Genomic DNA, 19,098 nt, shown 5'->3' with positions numbered 1-19,098 from the left:
AGTCAAAAGGGTAGAGCAGCAGGATCTTGCCAGCTATTGTTTAAGGCCGGTATCTCTGCTACTCAAGGTCAACTGGAGGACTCTTTCTTTGCACAAAAAAACCACCAGAGGGAGTCATGCGCCTCATCAATAAAGGGGCCTGATATGCAGCCAAGCAATAAATGACTCTCTAGGGAGAGATCCAAGGGCTGGGCGCTCCACCTTCCTGGCTGGATGCTCTGCCTGATGAGCTAGAGGAGAGCCAATGCTAGTTCATTCATGCCTCACCTCAGTCTTCTGCATCCCCATTTTATATTCACTGCACTGGGTGAAGAAAAAGGCAGTTTCTACGGCTGCTCCAAATTACCTGGCTGCTGCAGAGGAGTCCAGTCCTGAACTACAACCTCCCTCTGTCCCCAGCCAGGAGATCACAGTGTCTGTTTGCCATGGACAGTCCTTGGCTGAGACAAGCTTTTCTCCTCCCCAGCTCCACGGACAGATCTGTGAATCCCCCAGGATGGAGATAGGCTGCAGGAGTGAGGGCCTGGGAGCTGCCCACAGGCAGGCTTTACCCTAAAGCACCAAGAGGGGTTCTGACATCTAGTCTAATTTAGAACCAGGCTTTTCCATCCAGGGCATCCTCCAAAACGTAATGCTGTAACAGCAAGCGCACTGCACAGAGCAGGCCTGCGCTGAGGCTGTGCAGACTGGAGGTATGACACTGCCCCCCGACTCTGAGTCAGGGGCAGAGCCTCCTTTGTAAAGCCAGTTAAACCTCAGGGCAGTCCTGGAGAGAAGTGGGGGGAGAAGAAGCTGAGGATGGGTAGAGTAGGGGCAAGGAGAGCTTACTGACCTGCAGGGGGCTGCAGCTTCTGCAGGATAGTGGAGACGGCCAGTTTCTTCTCCATGGTGGTAGCGCTCAGGTATTCATGATCCAGCAACTTGAGCAGCAAGCTGAGCTCCGGGAGGAGCTGGTCCAGCACTGGGGAAAGCAGCAGAGAGAACAGGAGTCAGGGAGCCAGCTGGGGGAGGAGAGAACAAGATGATCCAGGCTGAAGGGTTTGGGCTCCTACAGAGGCTGGAGGAGAAAAAGCAGCTTGGGGCAGGGACTCTGTGTTTTGAGTTTGTACAGTGCCTAGCACGATGGGGCCCTGGTCCGTGATTGGGGCTCCTAGGTGCTACGGTGATACAAATAACAAAACACACACCACCACCTACTGAGTGTTTGGACAGAGATACAGCAGAGCCTACGAGGAAGCTGGAAACACAATAACTCCATTTCCGGCTGGTCCCACAGGAGGGCACCCATACTGTTAGGTCATCTGATCATCGCCTGCTGGCAGGGAACCCTGCTCACTGCTTTTGGATGCCCTCTATAAAAAAAACAACCCTCTCGGGGGTCATTTACATATTGGTTTGAAGCCAGGGTCCATTTTTCAGACCCCCTGAGGTTTGGGGCCAAAGGGGATGTCAGATAAATAGTCTCCGGTAAACTAAATGCACTTAACCCAGAACTAAAACACACTGCGCATGTACAAGCAGAGGCAACTGCAGGTGAAGAGCAAAGGGGAAGATGGGCGAGCAGAGACTCTAAGGGTACGTCTACACTACGAAATTAGGTCAAATTTATAGAAGTTGATTTTTTAGAAAGCAATTTTATACAGTCAGTTGTGTGTCCCCCTCCACACTAATGCACTAAGCGCGTTAAGTTGGCGGTGTGCGTCCACAGTACTGAGGCTAGCTTCGACTTTTGGAGCGTTGCACTGTGGGTAGCTACCCCACAGTTCCCGCAGTCTCCACCGCCCATTGGAATTCTGGGTTAAGCTCCCGATGCCTGATGGGGCAAAGACATTGTCGCGGGTGGTTTTGGGTACATGGTCATCAGTCGCCCCTCCCTCCATGAAAGCAATGGCAGACAATCGTTTCGCGCCTTTTTTCCATGCAGCCGCCATACTGCTTTCAGCAGATGGTGCAGTAGGACTGCTAACCGTCATCATCGAACCACTGCTTCCGTTGCCACTCTGCTCTCCTGCTCGTCTCGCAGGGCCGCTTCTGCTGCAACTCTGCTTGGCTGCTCTTGTCTCGTCATAACACAGCAAGCGTGCAGCCCGCTCAGCTGTTGTGTCCTGGCAGCAGATGGTTTGCAGACCTCCTGCACCATCGTCATTGAACAACTGCTTCCGCTGCCACTCTGCTCTCCTGCAGATGCCATACCACAGCAAACATGGAGCCCGCTCAGATCACTGCGGCAATTATGAGCCTTGTAAACACCTCGCGCATTATCATGCGGTATATGCGGAACCAGAACCTGCAAAAGCAGGCGAGGAGGTGATGGCAGCATGGTGACGAAAGCGATGAGGACATGGACACAGACTTCTCTCAAAGCACAGGCCCCGACAATTTGGTCATCCTGGTGGCAATGGGGCAGGCTCATCCCATGGAACGCTGATTCTTGGCCCGTGAAACAAGCACAGAGTGGTGGGACCGGATAGTGTTGTGGGTCTGGGATGATTCCCAGTGACTGCGAAACTTTCGCATGCGTAAGGGCACTTTCATGGAACTTTGTGACTTGCTTTCCCCTGCCCTGAAGCGCAAGAATACCAAGATGAGAGCAGCCCTCACAGTTCACAAGCGAGCGGCGATAGCCCTCTGGAAGCTTGCAATGCCAGACAGCTACCCGTCAGTCGGGAATCAATGTGGAGTGGGCAAATCTACCGTGGGGGCTGCTGTGAGGCAAGTAGCCAACGCAATCAAAGATCTGCTGATATCAAGGGTAGTGACTCTGGGAAATGTGCGGGTCATAGTGGATGGCTTTGCTGCAATCGGATTCCCTAACTGTGGTGGGGCCATAGACGGAACCCATATCCCTATCTTGGCACTGGAGCACCAAGCCGGCGAGTACATAAACCTCAAGGGGTACTTTTCAATAGTGCTGCAAGCACTGGTGGATCACAAGGCATGTTTCACCAACATCAACGTGGGATGGCCAGGAAAGGTACATGACGCTCGCATCTTCAGGAACTCTGGTCTGTTTCAAAAGCTGCAGGAAGGGACTTTATTCCCAGACCAGAAAATAACCGTTGGGGATGTTGAAATGCCTATAGTTATCCTTGGTGACCCAGCCTACTCCTTAATGCCATGGCTCATGAAGCCATACACAGGCATCCTGGACAGTAGTCAGGAGCTGTTCAACTACAGGCTGAGCAAGTGCAGAATGGTGGTAGAATGTGCATTTGGACGTTTAAAAGTGCACTGGTGCAGTTTACTGACTCGGTTAGACCTCCGTGAAACCAATATTCCTATTGTTATTACTGCTTGCTGTGTGCTCCACAATATCTGTGAGAGTAAGGGGGAGAAGTTTATGGCGGGGTGGGAAGTTGAGGCAAATCGCCTGGCTGCTGATTACACGCAGCCAGACACCAGGGCGGTTAGAAGAGCACAGCAGGGCACGCTGCGCATCAGAGAAGCTTTGAAAACCAGTTTCATGGCTGACCAGGCTACGGTGTGACAGATTTGTTGGTTTCTTCTTGATGAAAACCTGCCCCCTTGGTTCACTCTACTTCCCTGTAAGCCAACTGCCCTCCCCTCCCCGCTTCGATCACCACTTGCAGAGGCAATAGAGTCATTGTTGTTGCAAATTCATGCATTCTTTATTAATTCGTCACACAAATGGGGGATAATTGCCAAGGTAGCATGGGAGGGGTGGGGGAGGAGGGAAGGACCAGGCCACACTGCACTTCAAAACTTGTTGAATGCCAGCCTCCTGTTGCTTGGGCAGTCCTCTGGGGTGGAGTGTTTGGGTGCCTGGAGGGCCCCCCCATGTTCTTGGGTGTCTGGGTGAGGAGGCTATGGAACTTGGGGAGGAGGGCGGTTGGTTACACAGGGGCTTCAGTAGCCATCCATGCCTTTCCTGAATCTCAACCATACGCCAGAGCATATCAGTTTGATCCTCCAGTAGCCTCAGCATTGCATCTTGCCTCCTCTCATCATGTTGCCGCCACCTTTCCTCTTGATCCCGCCACCCCTCCTGTTGCTCCCACCACCTGTCCACATGTTCATTTTGTGCTTTCCTGGACTCTGCAATTGTCTGCCTCCACGCATTCTGCTGGGCTTTCAGTTTGGGTGGACTGCATGAGCTCAGAGAACATTTCATCGCGAGTGCATTTTTTTCGCCTTCTTATCTGTGCTAGCCTCTGGGACGGAGATGCTAGTGGCAGCTTTGAAACATTTGCAGCTGCGGGAGGAAAAAAAAGGGGATGGTAAAATTGAAAAAGACACACTGGCCATTTAAAAAGGAGGGGCTGATGTTTTCGGGTTAACATGTAGCACAAACCCAGCTAACCCCCCCCACACTCAATTCTCTGGGATGAGCGCTTCACCCCTCCCCCCACCACAAGGCTAACAGCAGGGATGATTTCTTTTCAGCCACAGGCAAACCGCCCAGCAGGAACAGCCACCTCTGAATGTCCCCTTAATAAAATTCCCCTATTTCAACCAGGTGACCATGAATGATATCACTCTCCTGATGTTAACACAGAGAGATAAAGAATGGATGTTGCTTGATTGCCAGCAAACACCGGGACCACATGCTGCCAGGCTTTCTTATGCAATGATTCCAGACTATGTGCTACTGGCCTGCCGTGGTAAAGTGTCCTACCATGGAGGACGCAATAAGGCTGCCCTCCCCAGAAACCTTTTGCAAAGACTTTGGGAGTAGATCCAGGACAGCTTCATTGAGATGTCCCTGGAGGATTTCTGCTCCATCCCCAGACATGTTAACAGACTTTTCCAGTAGCCGTACTGGCTGCAAATGCATTCCAAGTCTTCAGGGCAAATCATTAAACATGCTTGCTTTTAAACTGTGTATTATATTTACAAAGGTACACTCACCAGAGGTGCCTTCTTTGACTTGAAGGTCCAGGAGCCCGGCTTCAGGGTGATAAACAGTTCCTGGCTGTCGGGGAGAATGGTTTCTCCGCTTCTCTGGTGTGCGCTATCATCTTTCTTGTCCCCAAAATCCTCATCCCTGTTGCCTGAGATTCCCTTGCAGGAGTCCACGTACAGGTGTGGGGTAGTTGTAGGGGCACCCCCCGAGAATTCAATGCAGCTCATCATAGAAGCGGCGTGTCTAGGACACCGAGCAGGCGTTTGCCTCTTGGGTTTTTTGGTAGGCTTGCCTGAGCTCCTTAAGTTTCACACGGCACTGCTGCGGGTCCCTGTGATAGCCTCTGTCCTTCATGCCCTTGGAGATTTTTAAAAATATTTTGGACTTCCGTCTTTTGGAATGGAGTTCTGATAGCACGGATTCGTCTCCCCATACAGCGATCAGATCCAGTACCTCCCGTTCGGTCCACGCTGGAGCTCTTTTGCGATTCTGAGACTCCATGGTCACCTCTGCTGATGAGATCTGCATGGTCACCTGTGCTGATGAGCTCACCTGGCCAAACAGGAAATGAGATTCAAAAGTTCCTGGGGCTTTTCCTGTCTACCTGGCCAGTGCATCCGAGTTGAGAGCACTGTCCAGAGCGGTCACAATGGAGCACTGCGGGATTGCTCCCAGAAGCCAATACCGTCTAATTGTGTCCACACTAAGCCAAATTCGACCCGGCAATGTCGATTTCAGCGCTAATCCCCTCGTCGGGGAGGAGTACAGAAATAGATTTTAAGAGCTCATTAAGTCGACAAAAATGGCTTTGTTGTATGGACGGGTACAGGGTTAAATCGATCTAACGCTGCTAAAGTTGAGCTAAACTCGTAGTGTAGACCAGGGCTAAGGGTGTGTCTACACTGCCCATATCATGTGTGCAGTGTAGTCACGCTTTATCGCCGGGGGAGAGCTCTCCTGGGTATAAAAAGATAGCCACCCCGAATGAGGGGTGGTAGCTTTCTTGCCGGCAGCGCAGCTCCTGGCGATAAAACGCTGTCTATAGCGGTGCTTTTCAGCGCTAAAACTTTTGCCGCTCAGGGGGGTGTTTTATCACACCCCGAATGACTAAAGTTTTCGCGCTGAAAGTGGCAGTGTAGACACCACCCAAGCCTTGAGACTGAGCAGGTCTTAACCTGACACCCAGCTGCCAATAAGGATGGTGTCAAGAACGTTATTTCCCCCTATTCCTTGACCTGAACTTCAATTCCTATCACGGTTTTTTAAATAACCCCCCTCCCTGAAAATTTGGGAATTACGTTCCTTATATTTTTTTTCCCCCCCCGTGAGGCATGGACACAGCACTGGTATTGTAGGGTAGCTCTTGGGTGCTGGAAGCCAGTTTCAGAGGAAGAGCACGGGAACAGATGTTTTGAAATCAGAGCTTCCCGAGGACCTTGCAGGCCTAGCATTCTGAGCCTTCTGACTTCGATGCAGAGAGGGGCTGCTTCAAAGAGTTACCCATGATTGGTGTCGTTTTAAACTGGTTTAGGAGCCCTTTTTGCTTTGTGGCTTCTCCTTCAACAAGGCCAGCTGGCCAGAGACCCCTCAAGCCGCCTCTGGGCTCCTGCAGCTTTTCACACCCCTGCGTGGAATGCAGCAAAAGCCAGCTGGTATCGTCAGAGGTGCTAAAAATCAAGCTGCTGCTACAGAGCAGGGAGGGAGAGAGATAAGAGGGGCTGAAGGGTGGGGTTGATGTTGTGCAGAGCACCCTTTGTCATCCAGAGAGCGGCTGCTCTCCTGTCCAGACACCTCTTGGACAGTGTTTACTGTGCAAACACACACACATACAGACTCTTCAGACCTTGTGTCACAGGCAGGAGACAGCTGGCCACCTGCAGAGCTCACTCGGGAACACTGGCCTATCAGATCACTATTCAAATGGCTCAGCAGGGCATTCCTCAACTTCTGATTGGCATATAATACAGTGCCCTGGTCTATTATTTATCACCCATATTACCATAGAGCAGAGGTGGGCAAACTACGGCCCGCGGGCCTGGCCTGCGGGACCATCCTGCCTGGCCCCTGAGCTCCTGGCTTGGGATGCCCCTGCTGTCCCCCCCTTCCCCCGCAGCTACGCAGTCACACGGGCAGCGCTCTGGGAGGCAGGGCTGTGCGCTCATGCAGGGCATGCTGTTCTGAGTGCCATGGTAAGGAGGCTGGGGGGCAGTCAGGGGACAGGGAGCAGAGGGGGTCTGGATAGGTGGTGGGGTCCCAGGGGGGCGGTTGGATGGGTCAGGGGTTCTGAGGGGGGCAGTCAGGGGGCAGGAAGTGGGAGGGGTGGATAGGGGGCTGGGGCACAGCCTTCCCTACCTGGCCCTCCATACAGTTTTGCACCCCAATGTGGCCCTCGGGCCAAAAAGTTTGCCCACCCCTGCCATAGAGCCTAATGGTCCCAGCCAGTGTGGGGCCCCATTGCGTCACCTACTGTACAGGCAGACAACCCCTGCCCCAAAGGGCTCACAGTATTCTTGAATACCTACAGGAGGCCTCCAGGAGAGCTGACAATGCAGCATAGACTCAAGTGCCAGCAGCACACAGAAGACTCTCAGCTCTATAGTCTGTGTGTCAAATGGGAACTACACCATGGCCTAGTTTTCTCCATGCCTGGCCCAAGTCAGCAGCTGGGTGAAGAACAGCTGGCTAAAGCGGATCCTAGGCAATATTGGGGGGCGTGGGGAGGATACTAGCTAGATCAAAACACAAACTGAAACTGCTCCACAGAACTTGCCTCCACTCTAGGTTTGTCTTGGCTAGGTTTTAAAGGTGATGCTGTTAGTAACATGGTCTAGTGGAGACAGATGACGACTCTGCCCTGTCTCCATCAGGCGTTTGGGTATGTCAGCACAGCAAACGAAGGCACGACTAGCGCTGACAGGCATAGCCCTCAATCTAGCTAGCACCGATAGCAATAGCGGGGAAAATGCAGCAGCACAGGACAGCAAGTAGGAGTACAGGCTCGCTGGGGACCTGAGGTAAATACTCAGGTTGTGAGCCCATGCTGAAGCCTGTACCACTACATCTACACTACTCCTGTCGGTTGTACCAGCTAGATGCCCATGCTGGTGTCAATGCCTACCTGTGCTACAATCACACGTTCACTGGTGGTGTAGAAGTACCCATCGAATGTGTGAAAAAGTGCCAGCTAACCCTGCACCTTTAAATCTTACTGATAGCAAGCCTACAACATCCCCTTCTTTTGAGGGCATCTGCCCTCAGACTGGCAAGTCACTACACTGCTCAGTGCTACTGGATACCCAAATAACCATGTGGTGAAACGGGCCCACTTCTGTCTGCACCTGATGAGAAGATTGCAGCCCCTCCTATAAGACCAGGCCTGGCTACCTTGATCTATGCATTCATGACTTCTGCTTGATTATTGAAATTCATAGCTAGGAACAAAGCACTGGGTCCCAAAAGAGATTCCAGCTGGAACAAAACATGGCAGCCTGTCTGCTTCACAATACAGACTGGCATGAACTTGCTCCTGGCACTGGCTCCCCATTGAATACAGAGCCCAGTTCCAGGTCTCTGTTCTGTTATCCAAAGCTCTCCATGGAATTGGCCCAACTACCCAAGAGATTGCCTCTCTGCCCATGGCCTCAGCCTCCAGTGGCAGTAATGTTCCGTGGAACCGCGAACCTGTTGACCCTCAGATTAGTCCAGGAGGCAGACTGCACTTGGACTATGGCCACAAACTAACCACTTCCACAACTGAATGCAAGACTCACTTCTTCAACTTAGCTTTCCCGCTCTTTCCTACAGGCTGGGAAGAAAGAGACATCATTATTTCTGGTTGGAGGGACTTGGAGGTGCTCAGACAATGTGCTGAGTTATGTGGGGGTGGAGGTGGGGAAAGCGGATCTATGAATCTAGATAGCGAGCTACATTCCAATAAGCAGGTGTCTACCACATAGCTGTTAACCCAATTCCTTACTCGAGTTCCCATCTCCGTGCACCCCACGGCAGACAATACCCTAACCAACCATATATACTACAAAAACACACTCTGCAGCTTTCATAGCGCTTCTCCGAGTATCCCTGAGGCTGAGCGGACTGGCTTCTCCCTCCCCAGCACAGAGCTACCATCCAGGGGTTTGGCCTGCATAGGGAGTGCAGGTTTAGGCTTGTTAGATTAGGGACATGAGAGCTGGGGCGGATAAGATCCAGACAGGGCACAAACATCACACAGCCTGAACGAAGCTGCTGAGAGTTAACGTTTGCCCCTCTACTTTGTTCCATTATTTTTCATTTTCACGCTGTCCCAGTTCCTAGCGGACAAAAGTGCAGCGTGACTGGGCCGTCCTTGTGGTACTGCTGGTCCAAATGGAAGCAGCATCTCGCTGGATCTCTCACGTGCAAGCCTCACACAAGATCTCCAGCCCAATTTTGCAGACTCAGGGGATTCTGAGGAGGTCTGGAAATGCACCTGAACTTCTGGGGGCTAGCTTCGATCTAAAACTAACCTTTAAGGTTTGCCCATCGCTAGTTATGGCACAGCAGAGACTTCAACACTTAAAAAAAAAAAAAAAAAAAAAGGCAGCTCTTTGAGAGCAGAAGGCAAGTCAGATGCAGAGAACACCAGGGACAGGAAAAACCTGCCATTATAGAACAGCAAAGGGAAGAAACATCAGAAGCCAGAGATAGAGTCTTTCTTTAGGCATGTCTGAGCAATCACCTGTTGCCAGCAAATCTGGGAGGACAGGAAAGTGTGGGCTAGGGAGGGAAAGGCTGAGGACTCAGTGGGAGAATTGCAGTTGAGCCAGCCACTCATCTCTGTGTTGACATTAGTGTAAGTCATAGGACCTCCTTGCACCACAGTTACCCAGATGGTAAAGAATAGGCCGTGAAAAGAAACCAACCAACCAGGCCCAGCATGAGCCAAGATCCCCTGGGGGAAAGCACGGAGGAGGAGGGGAAAAAGGACTTGCATGCCCCAGTCACTGCAGCTTGCTCGGAGGTAGAAAGCAGCATTCCCAAGTCAACAAGAGCTCTCTGCTGATTTCATACAGCTCAGCAAGCCCTCCACCTGGGACCCTGTCCCATCGTGGGAACCTTCTCTCTCCAAACTACCTTCAGCCCAGCCCTTCCCCCACTGCCTCCAGGGAATCAGTGTGTCATCAGCACAGCAACAAGATACCCCTGAACTAATCTGCCGCTGGTGGGATGAGTTTGTCAGCTGCTGTTACCCTCCCCGGCACACCCAGTTCTTGTCTTGCTTGTGGGAGGTCGGAAGAGGGAATAGGACAAGAACAAACTATACCCAGGCCCAAGTTCTCCTTTGATTTCATCATGGGTCCTGGAGACCCAATAATAATCCCTGCCAGCTGGTCACCATATGAGGCAAGAGTGTACTGAGTGCACCAGTGGTGGGTGCCAACCTGAAGTCAGGCTCTGAAGGGATCCAGGACGTCCCTCCCCTCATTCCAGGGCTACCAGCAAGTTTGGAAGGCAGAGATTAGTGAATCCCAGTTCAGGGGGCCAGAGGAATGCGCAGTGAACCCCATTGCTGCAGGGGTTGCCAAGACGATCCTGCACCAGTACAAACGTCAGCCAGACCCTGTTCTGAGATGTGCACGAACTGTGAGTCAGCGAAATCAGAGCACGGCACGGTTCACAGCGGGCTCCAGGTCTCCGCAGCCAGAGTGGTGGGAGGCGAGTTCCTGGGGCTGACCACAGGAGGATTCTAATGTGCTGACGAATGGAGCGGGGCGGACGGTCGAGATACGCAGCATGTGCATGCACCAGCCCCCCAGAACAAAGAGCTTCAGTTCTATGGCGTGTGGGAGGTCAACAATCTGGCCCTCGAGGGGAGGGTGCCACCCCCTAGATTGGGATGCCTGCACAGCAATCCCCAAACCACACAGGCCTCTCGTTGCCATTCGAAATGGAAGCCTGGTTAGCCACCTGGCCTGGGGGGATTTGGTGTTGTTTTTAAACAGGATTGGCAGCGAGACCTGCCACAACACCTTGCCATCTGTGTTAAGGAGGTGCTGAGAGGAGCGAGCAGCTCCAAGCGGAGCTCAGTGGGGGTGCTCCGCCTCCTACGGGGTGAGTATCAAGGCAATGCTCCCGCATGGTGCTAGGGGGTGCTGTGCTGCATGAGGCATTGGAAAAGAAGGGTCCCCGATTGCTAATGTTCATTAAAGACCCTGTGGGCGTCTTGCAATAGTTGGGGACAAAGCCCACATCCTGTCCAAATGCCAATTCAGACAGCGGTCTACGGTTCCTAAATTCCCCCTGCAGCTTCCATGGGAAAACGGCTTTGCTGTGCAGCTTCAAGACAAGATTCTCCTTCACTTGGTGTGGTGTTGCTTTATGGCTGATGGCACCTTCCATCCCAGAGGTAGCTGCATTTCAACAGAGCTCAAAGGGATGCCAGTGTCTAAGCGCTTGCGGACGGAGTCCAGGCTGGTTTCTCAGGAGTTCAGCCTAGGCGAGGTAGGGCGAAGCTGGCTTTAAGCCACCCCAAGCAGCTCAGGCTCCAGGCTGAACTGGGGGCCACAGCACAGCTCTCCCTTACGGCCGCCGTACACAGCGGGCTCTAGGTGCTCTGGCCACTCGCACGCCTGCCCCCAGCACACCCCTCTGCCATTGCCAGCGCTGGAGGGAGATAGCGCAGGATCAGATGGAGCAGCTCTGCATGGGTGGGGGGGAATTCCGCCAGGGGCTGTTCCAACCCCTTTGTGCCCCAGGAGATGTAGACGGGGCTTTGTGAGCTCGTCATTGTTCAGCTGCTGGGCGGGGGCGTCTCCAGCTCATGTTCAGGCCGGTTATGTCTCCCTCCGGGGGAGGCTCTGCTCCGGAGGAAGGATGGAGAACTGAGCAGTAAGCAGGGGGCAGTGCTGGCCCAGCTCAAGAGGGAGGGACCCTATAGAGGAACCCGTCCGGCTGCTACTCCCAGACATGGTGAGAGACACTGGCTTCTTCCAGATTTATTTCCAAAGATGCTCTGGTCTCAGATGGAGTCTCTATCTGTCACTGATGGGTTCACCAGCCTTGAAACATGGCTGCTTTGATAAATGGACTGAGAGGCAGAAGCCGTCTAGTTCCATGATCATGCTTGTGGCCTCTGCAGAAGCAGGAGCTTGTAGTCGCATGCGGCAGCCCCCCTGGGAGCTGGCACTAAGCTAGGTTGGTCCATGGCTGTGGGGAGCAGCAATGCTAAGCAGGCAGCCCTGGCCAAGCTGGAGAGAATACAGCTGAGGTCCAGCTTTGCCAACTCTTCCGATTGTCTCTCAATGTTTGGGGGTTTCTCAGAGCCCCAGCTCGTGGTGCCAGAGGACTGTGAGAATCTCGGCTTTCTTTTTAAAGTGAGCCCATGTCTAGCCCTCAGGATTGCAGAGAGCAGCCGGAAAACGGGAGCTCTAGAGGCTACGAACCAAAGACAAGAACCCAACATTTTCAACGTCGGTTTTTGGGGGGCTGGACTTGAGTTTTGTTCACTTTGGGGTGGTGATTCTGCAGGTCTAGAGCCGACGTGGACTCTGAATCTGGTAGAGATGGGCCCAGCCACACCCAGGTTCCCCCTACTCTCTCCCCACCTATCCTCTGGCTGAAGGTGACCAGACAGCAAATGTGAAAAATCAGGACAGGGGGTGGGGGTGGGGTAATAGAAGCCTATATAAGAAAAAGACCCAAAAATCGGGACTGTCCCTATAAAACTGGGACATCTGGTCACCCTACTCTGGCTGGACCTGAAGCCCTGACAGCTCTGGTTTCTGGGGCAGGTTTCTAATCCAGGTCACTGCCTGTCCAGGATGCAGGCAGGATACGGCCCTCACAAGCCTCTTCCTGCCTCCTCAGCTGATGCACTTCTATCTCCACAAACCTTCTGTTTCCTTCTCCCTCACCAGAGCCAAACTAGACATTAACCCCTTAGCACCTTGGTGGAGATGGATTTGTCAGTGCCTCTCTCTCCACCAACCTCCGTGCAGGGGGTTTGCTGACGCCCTGCTCTATCGCTGGGCTCCAGACCATGAGGGGCTAGGAATCAGATCTCCACCCCTCTCCGGAAAGCTTAAGCAAGGCTTGGGAGCAGGCCCCACCCAGGTGGTCTGTGATGGGAGAAGGTGTGTGTAACACTTGGCTAAGAGAGACCAGGGCTCCTGTGCACTATAAACACAGCTGAACTCCTGAGTGGGAAAGAACAGAGACATGGGACCAGCCTGCTTAAAGAGTGTCAAGCTACTGTAGGAAACCCCCTTCCCTGCTAACGGCTCCAGAGCCACATGGCCCAGTGTGCTTGAGGTTAGGGTTGCCCATTTTGGTTGGACGTATTCCTGGAGGTTTCATCATATGACATTAATCTTTAATGAAAGGTTAATCTTTAATCCTGGAGAGTTGGCAACCCAGGCTCCAGACACCACCAACAAAATAAATGGATTTCTTCAAACGCAGAAGCTAGGGGAGGGGTGGATGAGGTCAGATAGTATAACGGGCTAGGACAGTGCTCAGCTGCCACCTAATCAACCTTTCATTGTCCTCATTCTCCAGGAACCTGTGGGTGCGGGGGGGGGGGGGTGCTCCCAGTGGGACAATCTCTCTTCACAACCCCTTGAGGTCTACACTGGAATATCCCCTCAGGACACTGGACCAACAAACCGCAGCAAAACCACCACCACCATCCAGAAACACAAGGATGCTCCACGGGCCAAGAAAGCAAATCACCCCTTTGGGGTGGGGGGTGGGGGTGTCATTCCTCCATAGCTCAGGAGGGGTGACAAGCTGGTAGGGCACAAGGGTTGAATGAAGTCTCTGGGATCCTCCGTCTATTGTGCCCACTTGTCTTTTGGCACATAGCTGACCCAGGAGCCTTGTTGAGAGGCTCTGGCGGCAGACAGGGAAATTCAGTCCAGCCAGTGTAGGGAGCGTGTCATCCACACACACCCTCCCACTCCCCCACATGGATGGGAAGTTTGCTGTCAAGACCCCACCTACCTGGCAGCCCCCACTATAGTTCTCTTCCCTTCCACTTCTCAATCCCTCCTCCCAGTCACTGACCCAGTTATTCGCTCTGTACATTAACAGGGTTTCTGAAATAAAAGGGACACTCACAGCTGCCCAATACCTCTGCCCTCAGCCACCTTTCGTTATTAGCGGTTCACTCAGCTAAAGTGACATTGACGAGCTAAGTTAAAAATCACCCAGAGACACAAAATTCACTGTTCGCCCGAACGAGCCCACGTCATCTCCACATCCCACCACCGGCTGGGGCAAAACCAGGCTTAGGGAAAGGGAACAATGCAGCCCAGGAACATCAACTCCTCTGGGCTGCCCTACTGCAGAACAACCCGTATGTCCCCTATAGCCATACTTCTAAAGCTGACCTTGGCCTTGGCGGTTAAGAAAAAAAGCAATGCCCGAGGGCACTAAGAAACGCCCTCCTCCCATGCAAACAGGGCCATTCTAACAAGTGGGACCTTTGTCCTGAACCTTGCACACCCCTCCCTGCCGTGCCCAGACTAGCCACCCATACCAGGCGCTAGACCTCAGTCTGTGGTGCAGGCTAGGCCCTGGCCTCTTGCCAGCCTGAGTCACAGCCACCAGCTCCTGCCCGAGGGTGTCAGACTGGCAGAGGGTGAATGGGCAAGCGGCTGGTCTATTAATAGTCCCAAAGCAGGCGCAATGTGGTATGAGGGGGTGACGGGGAAGGGTCAGGAGACCCCGGCGTGTACACAAACTCCAAGTAGAGTCTGCAGAAGAGGCGAGAGCCCTGATAAGTGAGGCTTGTAACGCAGCATTGCAAGCTGGTGAGCTCATCCAGTACTGCCTTGACGGATGGCTCTGGAGTTGGGGTGCATGAAGCTAGGATCCGGACCGGCACTGAGGGCTCCTTTGTTTTCCCCTTGGCTGTCCCTGCCTGTCTCCCTTGTTAAACGCACACCAAAATACAAATTGAAGGGGGGAAAAGCCAATCAAAGAGGCCTGTGATCCCAGCTGGGGGCATGCGAGTCGCTGAGCTGAGTCTGCCCTGGGGGAGGGGAAGGAATTAATTTCCGACCTCGTTAGGCTCCCAACCCAGATAAGGTTAATGTGGTGGCTGCAGGAAATGAGAGAGGAGACTGTCTGAGGCTTGGCTCTCAAGGGGCTTTCCCCCACCCCCATTTTGCCAGCAGCTTTTGCTAGAGTTTGGGGTGCTAGGCAGGTAACCAACCTCCACTGATAGTGGGGAGTCTCATCTTCACCCTCACCTTCTCATTTATAATGGGGTGGTGCATGGTAGCAGGGAAATGCCAGGACCTTCCTACTCTTCAAGAGGGTACAGCCACGATACAGGGGGCGGTGGCTGGGGGCAATGGGGTAGGATATGGCACGCTGCTAAAGGGAAGATGCATCAAGGAAAGTCCCAGTTAAGGCAGGGAAATCTGAGACATTAGGTGTGCCTTGCATCTCCCCTCAACAATGCAGGATTGCTCCCTGTACTGTATTCTCCCATCTAAAATAGCTCAAGAAATGAGGCTATCATTTTGTGAATTTTGTGTCTGCTAGCCAGGCCCCATGGCAAGCACTCAAACCCTTTCCCTCCCCCGTTTCTGGAAGGCACCACTACTGACCCACACAGCTCTATTAATGCTAAGGAAACCCAGGCAGCCATTCACTTCGCCCCACACACACCTCCAAACCCTGTTTCCTTTAATGGGTTCCCTTCTGCTCTCATAGTTGCTCATCAGTTTGTATCTGAGCATAGTATAAACCCTAGGTAGGCTTCCACAATATTGCTCTGCTTCACTCAGCACTGTACAAGTGCTCTGTTCAGCCACAGACAAGTCCTCTCCGGCTGGTAAGACTTGGAGCACTGGAAGGAGTAGAGGGAAGAAGAAAGAATGCCGGGTCAGCAGAAATGGACTTTGCATTAGCATAGTTCAGAGCCCCGCCTCCCAGCACTGAAGCCTAAGTGACTAGATTGTCACCCGGAGGCAAATTACTCAATGGCAGGATGGAAACAGCTTCCAAGACAAATACAACCAGTTAGTAGAGATCTACCTTCGTAAAATAGATTGTAATAGTTTGCCCTTCTCTAGCACCATCCATCATAGGAGCCGAAGCTCTGTACAGACATTAATTAATCCTTCTACAACCCTGTCAAAGTAGGCAAGATTTTTACACTGATTTTGCAGATGGGGCAACCGAGGCATAGATCAATCACATGAGTTGCTCACAGTCACACAGCAGACCAGCAATAGACCAGGAAAAGGAATCCAGGAATCTTTCTGATTGGTAGATCACGGTCAGAAGTGGTCTTAGCTGTTTTGCCAGCAGGGCAGAAGATATTTTCACCCCCCTTTCTCCCCCCCCCCCCCCAAAAAAAAACCCCCCAAAAACCCAGCAGAGCAAACAAAAGAGCTAGACAATCGAGAGCAGAGCAATATATATATAGCCAAGTGGCAAGCAGTTCAGTGCCCCCTGGAGGTCGGTACCCCAGTCCTGATTGCTCTCCCTCATGGATATTAAAGAAGTGACATAAGCAAATCTACTTCTTTGAGATTTCTCTTTGCCCAAGAAATTGAAGACTCAGACCAGAGGCCCCCCGGGAACCAGAGCACCAGGGCAGGGGCTGTGCAGGGCCTTCCAAATGGCCTAGTGTTTTGGGGGGTTTAATGTTCCGAGTGGCTGGGCGTCTCGTGTTCTCCCTCGAAAGCATTTGTGTCAAACAAACAATTCTGGCCTCAGGGGCTCGATCAGCCGCAACCGTGAAACCACAGAGCCCTGGAACAGAAACAACAACTGAGACATCAAAAGGGCCTCCCTGCTCCCCAGAGGGGAAACTGAACTCCACATCAAAGCTGGCCAGAGGGTCTGAGCAGGTGAATGCAACCAACAGAAGACCCCACGCCCTCACCACAGAGAAGTAGCCTAGCTGATGAGGCATCTATAGGGGGCTTCCCGCCCTTATCTGGCTTTAATGAATGGCTCTCACCTGTTTGTTTCTTCAGGGACTTCACTAACTTGCAACTGCTTGTTTTTAACCCCAGACTTAGTTACCTGGAGCCCTGCGGGGCTGAGATGCCCCTGGAAGTAGGTGAGTCTAGGATGGAATAGTGACAGAGGCCTTTCTAGGGAAGGGGCAGCCTGGTCCCTCCCTTGGTATCCTGGACCTTCCCCAAGAGGGAGCTGGTTTCCAGCCCCTGCTTTTGGGATTTGGAAAAGGGAGGGAGGGATTTTTAGTTTGTGGGAGATAGGGAGTTGTGGAAGCAGCTGGTTTGGTGCTGGCACTGACTGCCATAGTGGGGAAGTGGAGGTGACTCAGCTGAGCTGTTGTGGGAAGCCCAAGCCTGGAGTAGCAGAGGTCAGGACTGAGATGCATTGGCAGAGCCAGTGAGGTGGGACAGCACTGGTCTGCCCACACCATGCCTGGCTCTGGCCAGTGCTATCAGCCCCTCACTTTCTTGAATGCCAAAAATACCCCACCAGAAAGCAGATGCGCTGGCTTCCCTGCTGGCTGTGCAGTCAGCCCAACCCCTTCGGGGTGGGGGTGGGGGGGGTGTTTATCCTCCTGTGCAGAAGGGAGAGACTTGATCAGTCCTGCCATCGTGGGTGTAACTCCTCTTCTGTTTTGTTTCTTCAGTGCAGAGAGCTCTATCTTTGGAGCACCGCTATTTCCTCGCGGTGGGGGGGGGGGGCATTCCCACATTGCCGTGCCATAAAGGCATTGTTTGGTAGCAGTTAGCAGCTGCTGGCCCTCCTCTGCGGTGCTGCTGCTGCTAGGCGCACTCCCATCCAACCTGCAAAGAGCAGGGCACAGGAGAGCTTTTGCAGCAGTTTCCCAACCAGCGGAGCCTCAGGGAGGTTTGTTTCACTTGGAAAGGGCAGTGGCCGGACTCGTGGCATTGATCCATACACACGGGCTGGTGAAACTACTATGTGATAAGGCCCAGCCACTTACAAGGACAGGTCCAAGCCGGTGACTAGGAGTCTCAGTGGGTTAATGCACTGGCCTTTCACCTTGGTTCTAATCCTGCCCAGAGGTCACAAGCAGGATACGGAGGCCCTCGCCTGCCCCCGTGTAGGACAGGTGGGCATGGTGCCCGCTCCCAAGCCTGATTGGCCAGGGAAGAGCTGTAATGAAAGTTGAGAAGAAAGCATCTCTGGAACCCCCTGTATCTTCTCTGTGCTTGGACTCCCAGCCCCAGGCCTGCAGCACTAGAATCACTGAGCTGCTGAAGCCCCGACGTCCTGTCCCTTCCTTCCTGTGGCTGGACATTTACAAGCATTTCCTTCCGATCACAGGTGAAGGCCAGGAGTGGGAGAGTGAATGGGGGAAAATGATGACCATTGTTTGTAGCTAAAATAAAATACACACTTCCCGTTGCTGTAGGCAGGGCCCCAAGACAATGCAGCTGCCAGTGGAGGGTTGTTTAGAGCAGCAAACAAACCAGCAATAAACAGAAACATTTATAGTGCTACTGACCCTTGGAAAGCCATAAATAGCCAGGGAGCCCAGGGACAGCCATGGAAGGGAGTGAAAATTGGGGAAGACCAGGGAAAAGGGAATTAGCCTGCTACATTTCACTTTTACAAAGGTGAAAACTCACCCCTGCTGGAATTGCTCAGCTGCCTGGATAGAGTAATGCACAGAGAGCAGCTCTGATAATGCAAGATTCATTTGCTTATCATTTATTCAGTGAAATGTGGCCAGCTTCATCAGATAAATTATTCCCATCCACTCTGCATCCAGGCTAGTCCTAAACAGACAGCCTGCGGGCCCATAGGGGATTCTTCACACTAGAAGCTGGTTCTCCTAACTCCCAGACCCCGCCTGTCACACCATGCCTGGGTTTGGCTGTTCTGGCCACTTCAACTGTAGCTCACATCAAACCCGGGAGCCTGGTTTACTACAGCCAGGAAGGTAGGTCAGGACACCATGGTTCTTCCCTACTGGTTTGGGAAGTGCCCTTAGATCTTTAGAGTGCACCTGGACAGCTCCCCAGAGAAGAGTCATGTGAAGTGAGCTGTAGCTCACGAAAGCTTATGCTCAAATAAATTTGTTAGTCTCTAAGGTGCCACAAGTCCTTCTTTTCTTTATGTTTGTGACCATGCAGGCCCCTGCAACATGCTCTCAGAGGCACTCCTCCAGTTCTGCTGCCTGCCTCCCAACCCATCCACAAGCCAGCATTCAAGGTCTTGTTTATTCACTGTAAAAAGCTGCAATTGCTGGAGCAATTTGCTGAGGGCCCCTGCTCATTCCCCACGCC

The 19,098-nt window shown here is 52.7% G+C and overlaps 1 protein-coding gene across 4 annotated transcripts in view; it reads right to left on the bottom strand.

The window, feature by feature from the left end:
- AFAP1L1 (actin filament associated protein 1 like 1) overlaps positions 1-19,098 on the bottom strand; it is a 57,408-nt gene that overhangs the window by 22,260 nt on the left and 16,050 nt on the right. For all 4 annotated transcript variants that reach the window (XM_037907197.2, XM_037907198.2, XM_037907195.2 and 1 more), the window contains exon 2: positions 833-961. In XM_037907197.2, the coding sequence (XP_037763125.1) occupies positions 833-961 (129 nt within the window). The remainder of the gene's footprint in view (positions 1-832; positions 962-19,098) is intronic.

Source organism: Chelonia mydas, chromosome 8 (assembly GCF_015237465.2).
Source record: "Chelonia mydas isolate rCheMyd1 chromosome 8, rCheMyd1.pri.v2, whole genome shotgun sequence".
Lineage (NCBI taxonomy): Eukaryota > Metazoa > Chordata > Testudines > Cheloniidae > Chelonia > Chelonia mydas.
Note: the sequence above shows the minus strand (reverse complement) of the source record. Positions and strands in the feature narration are given on the sequence as shown.